Source organism: Chrysoperla carnea, chromosome 1 (assembly GCF_905475395.1).
Source record: "Chrysoperla carnea chromosome 1, inChrCarn1.1, whole genome shotgun sequence".
Lineage (NCBI taxonomy): Eukaryota > Metazoa > Arthropoda > Insecta > Neuroptera > Chrysopidae > Chrysoperla > Chrysoperla carnea.
The window spans coordinates 128,082,893-128,093,775 of NC_058337.1; the positions used below are offsets into that span (position 1 = coordinate 128,082,893).

The window sequence follows — 10,883 nt, forward strand, 5'->3', positions numbered from 1 at the left end:
GGGAGAGTTATTAAGCCAATTTATTAATTTTGGCTATAGAAATAGCGTGTATTCGAAGCCTTTAAATCGTTACCAAAGATAAAAAATATGATATATGCATTTAACATATATGTATTCACATTGACTTATTCCCATTCTTAAAAAAATGATGTTGATATTTTCTTAAAAGACTCCATTTTAATTACAAAGATTTAAAATTTTAACTTTTCTGAACCAAGTTAGCCTTTAGCATATTAACGGCATCGAACTATACTTGAGTTGTTTTATCCATATTTTAAAAAACAAAGTACATTTTTAAAGCATGCAGTTTAATTTAAGTAATAGACTCGATAATACACTTTAAAGTTCAAAAAGTAAGCCTCGATAAAACAACTCAAGTATAGATCTGAAGACTTTTAATAACGAATAATAATATAATTCATCCTGTATATAAAATAGTTTTGGGGTTTTTTAAAAAAATATACAGTGTGTTCATTTTAAAAGTATTCACCCTTAATAATTTAAGTGTTGACATAATGTGATTATTGTTTTTAATGAAAACGTAATCTAAACGTCGATTTAGATGTATATCGAGGGGGAAGTTCGAAAATGGTAGCTAGAGAATTGTAAGTTTCATTTTTTCAACCTTAGCTACCCCAACTTTAAAATTTCAAATGGCACCCCGTGATTCCTCATTTGAAAGGGCATAAAATTCTCGCCTCAACCATGACAAAAAAATAAAATAAAATAAAAAAACGAAATGAATCGATTGTTTCTATAGATAGACTACACAGAAAATGGAATTCGTACCTAACTTCTTCTGAGAAGTCTATCTTAAGAACCAATAGATCGATTTAATTTTTGTTGTCATAGTTGAATACAGAATTTTCCACCTTTTAAATAATGTGAAGACAAGGTAGAGGTTACCATTCTAAATTTTAAAGATGAAGTAGCTAGGGGTGAAGGAATAAAACCTAAAATTCTCTAGCTATCATTTTTGAACTTCCCTTTGGCTATTAAATCGACGTGTTTTCATTCAAAAACGTAATAACATCACATCAATAGCTATTAAGGGTTGATACATTTGAAATAAACACACTGTATATTTAGCAATTTAAAAAAACATACTTTATCCCTTTTTAATTGTAAAAAATATTTTTTTTTCTATTTATTTTTGACACTGATCCCAGGTAGTTTTATCAGTATTTAAATCTCAGCATTTATCTTAGATATATCATTAAGTACTCAAGATTAGATTAGTACACTTGTATTGAATTTATTTTGTAAAAGTGAATAATTGATTTTAGTTAAAGTGAAAGTGAAAGTGAATTTATTAAAAATTAAGAATCAAGTAAGTAATATTCCTTGAAATGTAATTCATATAATAATATTTTTTAAGAAACAGTACTAATTGTTTTGACTAAACGATTTAATAAAAATTTATTTTTTCGTGAAATTAATATTTTATAATTTTGATAAATATTTTAAAATATACCTAAAATTTTAATGAAACGGGTTCTCAGTATCTATTTGTAATATTATCAGAAATAAAACTGCGTATTAACGATATTTTTATTTTGGCTATGTTATAATATCGGTAGAATATGATAATTTCTAAATTCCCTTACAGTTTGGTATGTTTCTTGGTACAGGGTTTTGAAATTTTATAAAAAAAGGATATTTTTGTGAATTTTGTCATAACGCTCACTGAAAAAAATTATAAATTTTTTTTTTGAAATTATAAATTTTTTTTTATTGACTTGTTAAGATAAATTACGAAAAAAGCGAAAGACCCCGATTAACGGGGTCATTTTGAGATAAGTTTGCAATATTTTTAAGTAAATGGCAATATTTATAATAAAATCCTTTTTATTATTTCTACAACTCCATGTACCTAGATAAAACGCTTCCCCGTCTTAAACTGTTTTGAGAAATTGTCATTATTTTGACTTAATGGAACAATTAACGGAGTCCTGCTGTTATAACCTGGATCATAGTGGACGTCGAAAATACCGAATACAAGGGCATATTTATATATTCCATTTAACTTTTTTTTTTTCGATACCAAAAAATAAAATGTCCATATGCAGAATATTCTTGAAAATACGTAAATTTTTTTTTTTAGAATGGACAGTGAAATGAATCAAGTGGCTAAAGTTCCCACTGTATTTGCGACAACATTAGAAGCAAGTGCGGAGCAAGTGTCAATAGTATTCAACTTTGTGCCGCCACAAAATGTGGAGTGTGAGTATTTTTTTAAATATATGAACAAACTTAGATGCAAAGTTATTATTCAAGGAAAATTTTTTTAATACAAAATTTATCATATTTTCAAACAGTCGTGTCTCTGCGTAAAACCATCGTATTTCGAATCGCAATAGCACCTTTGTGAACTCGTACTTTCTAGTTTCGGAATCTATTGCTCCAAGATATATGTCCCTTGCCTCTTTGCACGAAGGGTTGAATGGATGACAAATGTTATCCCCTTAATTTTATATATAGTTTAGAAGAGTACCAAAATTTAAAACATTATTTTACAACAAATTTGTTAAGTCCACTCGAAAGCTTGTTTATTTTTGATTAAAATGAGGATCAAAAAATTTCTGTACGACCTTTGGGCCTAAATATTAACTTTCTAAGCAAAATTTGCACTTCTGGGTTTAAAATCCTGTAGATTTTAATCATCGCTCTGAAATTTTTTAAATATAGTTCGTAAGCATAAACCAACTCTAAAACCCTGGCAAATGATTTGTAAAAAAAATGATGATTTATAACAACTTTTATCACTCTAGCATTTTTCGTTTTTAAAACATGCCAAAAAACCGAATATTTTCATACTTATGCTTTTTTTCACCTGGTCACCATTTTATAAAAAAAGGCGTTATTTAAAATCTTATTATGTTCATTAGAAAACTTGTACTTTCTAGTTTTGGAAATGCAAAAAAATTTTAATGCTATGATTATTTCAAAAGATTCAGAATTGAAACACAAAAGTGTCCGTTTTGCTTAAAAATCGAATATCTTGGTCCAAAAAGCTCGTACAGATTTTGTATACTTCATAAAAAAAAAATCTTTCGAGTGGACTTAACAAATTTGTTGTAAAATAATTTTTAATAATTTTTGTTGTAAAGTAATTCTGGTACGTTTCTAATCTTTACATAAAATTTAGGGATAACATTTCTCAACTTTTCAATAATCGGAAAAAAGGGGCAAGATAAGTTTTTGAAGAATATATTCCAAAACCACTACTTAACGTTAACGATTTTTTATAAAATTATGGTAAAATATGGGTTAAAAATTTTGGTTCTGTATATAAATATTTATAACAGATTTTCGATAACTCGAACTTCGTAAAGTCGAAATCGTCAAAAAGACGATTTATTGAGAAAAATAGGTAACATTAAAAAAGCTACTATAGTAATTTGGTTAAAAATGAGTGTAAATTTATTCATTACGATACAGCGATTATGAACGATTAGTATTTATGAGTGAGAATAGTATTTATTATTTCACGGGGGTTGTTAAATTCAATTTTCTGTTAATACAAATTCTTGTATAGAACTCAAACGTAACCACATATTTTATTTCATGTACTCCTCTTAGTAGACTGATGCCGTTACCTTTTTGGGATGAACTTATTTTTAACAGGCAACGGCCGGTGCAAAAATTTAGTTTGGGTTATAAGTAATAGAAAAAAAATTAATGTAACCTATTTTTCTCAATAATTTCAAAGTGAAAATGCCATTCGTTAGGCAACGGTTTGTCCACCCAAAATATTTGTTCGCTTACCCTTCAATCTTAAATTTTGAAAATATTAAAATTTGACATCAGCACACATTTTTTGGAGGACAAACCGTTGCCTAACGAATGGCATTTTCATTTTGTATAAATTTCACATTTTGGGGGGGGGGTACTGAAGAAAGTTTTTATTTCCTCATAACTTAAAATCGAAATAAAAATTGTGAGGAAATAAAAATTTTTTGTGTACAGACGTGAACAAATAATTTTCTAACGGATGACATCTGCATTTAAAAAAATTGGCATTTTTTGGTGCTCATGTAAAAATTTTTATTTGTGTCAAAACTTTTAATTAGAGGGTGGGTAAACGAAAACTTTGGATGGAGATTAATAATATTACTTAAAAATATTTTATTTTTACAGCGCCAAAACAAAAAGAAAATGTGCCTGCGAAGGGCAGTTCCATCGACGAACGACTAACAAGTGAGAATTATTTTTATTAATAGTCTGACTTATGATAAATTCCATTGACTAATAACAATAAATTTAATTTTCCAGTTATAGAAAATCTATTAAAGAGTTTTCGCGGTCGTGGGAGACGCAATGGCCGAAAAAGGAGGGAAAACAACATAGTCCGCAGTGGGCGTGGTGGACAAGGATGGCGCGGTGGTTACGTAGGGCGCGGTGGTAACAGGGGGCGCGGTGGCCACAGGGGACGCGGTGGCAGCAGAGTCCGCGGCGGCGAATTCGTTGTTGTCAAGTTTCCGTCGTTAATGAACAATTGTCAAGTTTCGTTTCGACAATATTAAAAATAAATGAATTTTAAAATAAAACAAATTTTGTGTATTATTTGAACAACTTTAATATCAAAAGTTGATACTACTATACCCTCTAAAAAATTAAAAAAAAAATTCGTTTATAGAATGTATTCCACCGTAATATATATTTAGTCCTTAGGTTCAAAAATGGGGCAGTTTTACATAAATGCATGTAAAATCCAAAATTGAACTTTTATACATAGTTTATGATAAGATCTTCGTTTACTGTAATGGTGTCCTATTTTTGAACGGAAGGACTAAAAACTTCAAAACGCAACTCCTCAATACTCGACAAACTCGTAATTACAACAACACATTGTTATCAAAAATAAGAAACATTCCAGGTAATTAAGTGAAATAAATTTTAAAAAATCCAATAGAGCTACATTTGATAATAAATTATTAAAATAGTAAACAATGATATGGACGCCTTACGAAACGCCGATGTCTTCCGTCCAAAGCATGCCTAAATAATTATTAGTACTAATAGCGACTTTTTAATAAAGTTAATCATTAAATTCATGAATTAAAATTAAACAATCCAATACAATCTATAAAAATTGAAATAAATTTTATATCTAATTTGTGTTAAATATTATGAAAAGCAGGTATATTGTGTACTTAAATACTCTACCCTATGAAAGATAAAAAACATGCGCGCTCGTAAGCACGCAGTTTTATTGCTCTAAGTTTTTACCCTTTACAATTTTTTATGAGTTCTTACTTACTTTTAAGTAAATGTTTTAACAATAAGTCTTTTTTTAACAACATTTTTGAGAGAGAACGATACTCAATCATTAAATAAATAAATAAAAACTACACAATAATCAAATTAATCGAATACAATCAATAAAATTAGTAAAAAAGTTTAATCTATAATTTGTGTTGAATATAATATTTGAAAAACATGAACAGGTGTTGTAGTGTGTTATGTACTACGGATACTTACCTGAAGTTGGATAATAGCTGTGTGTGCGTTAATTATACGCACGTTGATTTCTTTTAATTTCGATGCGCTATCTATATCTTTCTAAAGTAATTATATATACTATGAAAAATATCCGTCAATGGTGAAACCTATAAATGGAAAAAATGTAAAATTTGTGACAAAAAAAAACAGAGAAAACCGTTGTATCTCGTAAATCAGAAAAATGTGTATGGTTACATGTAATTATTACGAAAAAGAGTGTCTTGTCTAAATTCAAAGGCTCTTTTGAAAATAATAGTGAAAATCTTCATAAATTAATGTGTAGTGATACTGTGGTGAAAACATATGAAAAATTTTGTAGTGGATTAAACAGTGAAACTATATAAATAATTTATAAAGTGACGTTTTACAAAGAATAATTAATGGAAAAATATTAAGGTAAGAAATTTAGTATTAACAATATAACATAGAAAATGAAAAATTTTTTTCGTAGTATACGGGTTTTTACTTAATAGAATGAATTTACTCCAAAAAATTATCTTAAAAAAAAATTTTAATTTGCAGAAAAAAATTATTGTCAATTTTCCAAAAAACACCCGCTAACTATTAAACAATGTACATATTACCTTTCATTTAAGATAGGGTAGTCATTGAAAATGGTGGCCAAACAGTGACCAATTCTACCTAAATTGTTTCAATAGCCTTTCTTTTAACGAGAAAATTTTCTTAAATGAAAAAGTTATTTTGCTGAATAAAATTATGACGCTTTTCCAAAGATGATTATTCTATAAGACATATACCTATTTTAAAATTCAACTAAAATTTTTCGCGGGTATTTTTTAGCGGCCAACTTCAGCTTCATATTTTTAAGCGTTACAAACTTGGGACTAAACTTAGTATACCTTGATATATTCCATATATACATGGTATGAAAAGCACTTTAATCGAAAAATTTAATAGTTGGTAAAGATTTAGTAGATTGACACTTGGGCTGGATTGTCCAATCTCGAATGCAAATTGATTTTAATATTAATCCTGCAATGTCTTTAAAGTCAACCTTCTATGTTGGTTACCAATAGAAATAGTTAAATGATACTTTGCTTGCTAAAAATACCTATGAATATGAAATGACTATAAAACCATTTCCACATAAAAATACCGCCAGGATAGCATCGTTATATCTAATTTTTATAACGATAAAGTGGGTTGTAAGCGTATAAAATAATGAATGACATTATTTTTGCACTAGAACCTTCTTATGTCTTATATAGAAATAGTATTTTATTTAAATAATGCAATAATCGGAAATAAATGTAAGCAATCGAATTTTTATTTTATATTATAAAATAGTACAAAAAAAAAAAAAATAGTTTTAAAGTTAACAGAAATAGACAAGATGATGCGCTTTACTTGTATGTAGCGCCTCGATCCAAAATAAAGTGTAAGTGTAAGTGTGTCTACTAGCAAAATTTTGGTATGGGTATTCATAAAATCACCTAATTAGTCCTTTTCCGGTTTCCGTTTGTCTGTCCGTCTAGCAACACAATAACTCAAAAACAAAAAGCGATATCGAGCTGAAATTTTTAAGGCGTGCTAAGGGCGTAAAAAGTGAGATCGAATTCGTAAATAAGCAACATAGGCTAACTGGGTCATGGGTCCGTTGAGCCCGTCTTGTAAGCCGATAGAAACAGAACAAAAGTTTAAATGAAAAAATGTTTCTTATAAAAAAAATTAAACAACTTTTGTTTGAAACTTTTTTTTGTAAACATCACTGTTTACGTGTGAGGGCGCAAATCAGGTGCAAATTATTTAGTATGTATTATACGGGAATATCAGTTCTGGGTGGCTATCTACTTACAAGACAAAAAACAAGCGATTCCATAATCAACTCTGTCTATATATGGTATTTCAACAATTAAATCAGTCAATTGTTTGTTTTCACTTGTCTTCCAAAGTTAAACCATATACGAATAATACACCCGCTTTGAATTACACAGATAGTGAGTGATTCGGTAAAAAAAAAATGCCATCAGAACATTGAAATTTTACGAAAATTGCAACTCCCATTACTTCGGCGATCTTCCCGCCCCGTTACTTCTGCTTTTCCCCATTCATAGATAGGGCTCGTGTACTAAAATTTATTTGACTGATTCTAATGTTTTTATTGAAGGTTTAGTAAGTTTTATCGGAATTTTTCTCTTTCAAATTTCAATTTTTCGTTTGATCGATCACTATGTTTTAGAATATGTGAAGAAGAATTACAGAAATGTGTAGAAGAATTTTTGGAGCCACCGTGTTTGTGAATTAAATTAAAATACACTTAGAAAATGTAAATTAAAGTATAATTTTTTTGTCGTATTATAAAATGTAATTGTAATTCTATATGAAAAACTATTTCCTCGCAAATGACATTAAGTTTTCTGAAACTGACACAACTTCCTTATTATTTAATTATTACGTGCGTCTGAGCATGTTCATTGTAAAGTTTTTAGTTAGTTGTTTTTTTCTTCAATGTCAAAATAGTTTTCCATTAATTGTATTTTATAATACCCTGTATAAAAGTATTTTCTTTATATCCTGTGAATATAAGATTTGTGCTTCCGTAATTATAGTCCTATTTAAATCGAAGTAAATGGTAGTGCGGGCAATGCGAGTGATCTGAAGGGCGTAAGGGAGGAATGAGAGAATTTTGCTGAAATTTGTCATAGGGATATTTTGAACCCTGGGAATGAATGTAGTCGACTTTTTTTCCTGAAAATCAATCCCTCAAAATGTGAAATGTATAAAAACTGTTTATATTAGATTATGGGAACTGTATAGCAAACTCGGTCGTCGAAGGACTAAGAACGAAAACGGGAAAAATTATTGAAATTTTAGAAAAAAAAAGTATAAAATTGTGAATATTCCAAAATGGCTGCTTTGAAAGATTGGAAATTTGACACAAAATTTCTCAAGCATGGAACATTGCTCTACCGTTTGTTTTCGTTACTTATAACTTAAGCTTGAAATCATAAAGGATTCTTTGCTCGTTTTGTGACATTTCCAACTTTCGCAGGTTTCTTAGCAATATTCACAAAATGATCGTTTTTCTTCCCTTGTATTTAGAAAAGGACGATTTACTGGCTATAAGTGCACCTAGAAATTGTTACAGTACTATAATTTGAAAATTATTTTGAATGATAAATGGAATCGTGAAGCGAAGTGAGCGAGGAACGACTGGTAATATACATAATTAATAAGCATAATCAAAATTCAATAGATATGTACAATCAGTAGGCGTAAAACTAAACAATAATTTTAGTAATATATTCAAAATTAAAAGGTTTTATCTAAATTTGAAATCCAATCATCGAATAGAAAACTGTCAAAATCCTTTACTAATTAGTAAATAATTCAATTGTAATAAGAAGACTATTATTATAGTAATTCGATATTATAAATATGATATTAGATTATTCGAAGATATTTTGTATTTAAAATTTGGTAATATAATCTAATTTTCAGTTATATAATAATATCGAATACGTGTTATTAATTTCAATAATTCTATATCTTTTTGTTAATTACGGTTATATAGAAATGAATTGAAAATTTATATTCGAATAGTTTCATATTCAACCTTCATTCTTGAAAAATCGTATGTTTTTTTTATTGCATTGAAAGTTTCTAGAATTAATACTTTCAGAAACAAAGAATATTCTTATATCTTTGGACATTATTGGGAAAATCTTCAGGACTTCAATAGTGGCAGTCATAGTCAGGCTTAAATATGAAAAAAAGCAATGATTAAAACAGTATTTTTATTAGACATTTCAGAGTATTTTTAATCAATAATATCAATTTTTACCCAACTTTGACAAAAGCTTCTCAAACTTTCAACCATATAAATATTATCAATGATAATAAATGAAAACTGGAGAATATTTCGAATTAAAATTAGATTTTACCCCAGTTTCCTAGATCAATTTTTGTATTTTATAAATACGTATTTCGAATACCATGTTGTTAATTTGCCAGATCAAAAAATTAGCAACGAGTAACATACACTAAAAGAGAAATTACGATTAGCTAATTCATATTGATGATGACTACATGGTAGTCGAAATTTGTATTTATATAATACAAAATTGATCTAGGAAATTGGGGCCTAATTGAAATTTAAACTTATAACTGTTTAAAATTTTCTCTGATTCATTAAAATATTCGACAAACACATCTATAATTAGAATTACACAAAAGAAATGCCCATTTTCTTGTTAATAACGATTTATTTTCCAAGGAAACTAATAAGTTCGACATTTCTAAACAGAAGAAAAAAAGATAAATCACACAATGTGATATTTGTCACAATAAATATCATTATAATTTATCAAAATGATCTTCAAAAAATTGATGGAACAATGAAGAACAACAGGCAGTCGTCCACACATGACATAATAATCGAAAATTGTTGTCTATTTCATTTTCCTCCATGTGTAGAGAATCAGTAGCCAAATTGTGAAAATAAGAGACGAAATTGCAGAAATAATATTTTTTAAACGTAAATTAACATAATAATAAATGAAAATTCACTAGAAAATAATATTAAATTCTCAATGTAAATTATATATACAAAACACAGACTTACATGTTCAAGAATAAAATTATATTCATAAAGTAGTATGTCATTACCATGGAAACTCCTGAAATAAAACCCATGTACAGTGCAAATACAATGTATTTCCTGTCATTTTTGTTCTGGTACAGTAAATCTGGCATTTTGACTGGAAAAAATTACAATAGTGACTCTGAGGTTATAGATCGTTAGGGCGGCATGTAAATAACTTAAAAAAAATAAAGAGAATTTTTCGTTCCGCTATTTTTGAGAAAATCCAAAAAAATGGGAAACAAAAATTTGGAATGCGTTTTTCTCGGAATCTATTGATTTAAGGGAAAAGTTTTTCAAATAAAAAATGTAGAAGACACTGTCAGCTACATTTTATGTCATTGGAGCAACGTCATACGAGTTAAATTACAAAAAGTAGGTGGCGTTAAAGTATCAAAAAAAGGGTTTTCTACGGTTTTCATTAAGAAAAAATGATTCTTTTGTAAAAGTGTAAATGAAAAAGTTGTTTGACTCAAAATTAACTTCAACTTTTATTTAAACAATTTTTTTGTAAAACTTACCGTTTTTGAAATACAGCTTGCTAAAAAATCTGAAAGTTAAGTTTTTTAAAATTTTGAAAAGGAGTACTTGATTTCCTTTTTATTTTCTTGGTTTATTTTAAACATACATTGTTTTACTATAGCTCGGAAACGGTAAGTTTTTCATAAAAATTGTTTAAATAAAAGTTGAAGCTAATTTTGAGTCAAACAACTTTCTTATTTACACTTTTACAAAAATATTATTTTTTCTTAATGAAAATCGTGAAAAACCCTTT

The 10,883-nt window shown here is 28.0% G+C and overlaps 1 protein-coding gene across 1 annotated transcript; it reads left to right on the forward strand.

The window, feature by feature from the left end:
• Window positions 1-1,239: 1,239 nt before the first annotated feature.
• On the forward strand, window positions 1,240-4,526 carry LOC123294787 (nucleolin-like). The gene is made up of 4 exons (XM_044875934.1): window positions 1,240-1,330; window positions 2,105-2,223; window positions 4,141-4,200; window positions 4,276-4,526. Exons 2-4 carry the CDS (start codon window positions 2,106-2,108, stop codon window positions 4,524-4,526), a joined length of 429 nt encoding a protein of 142 aa, XP_044731869.1. The 5' UTR covers window positions 1,240-1,330; window position 2,105.
• The last annotated feature ends 6,357 nt before the right edge of the window (window positions 4,527-10,883 follow it).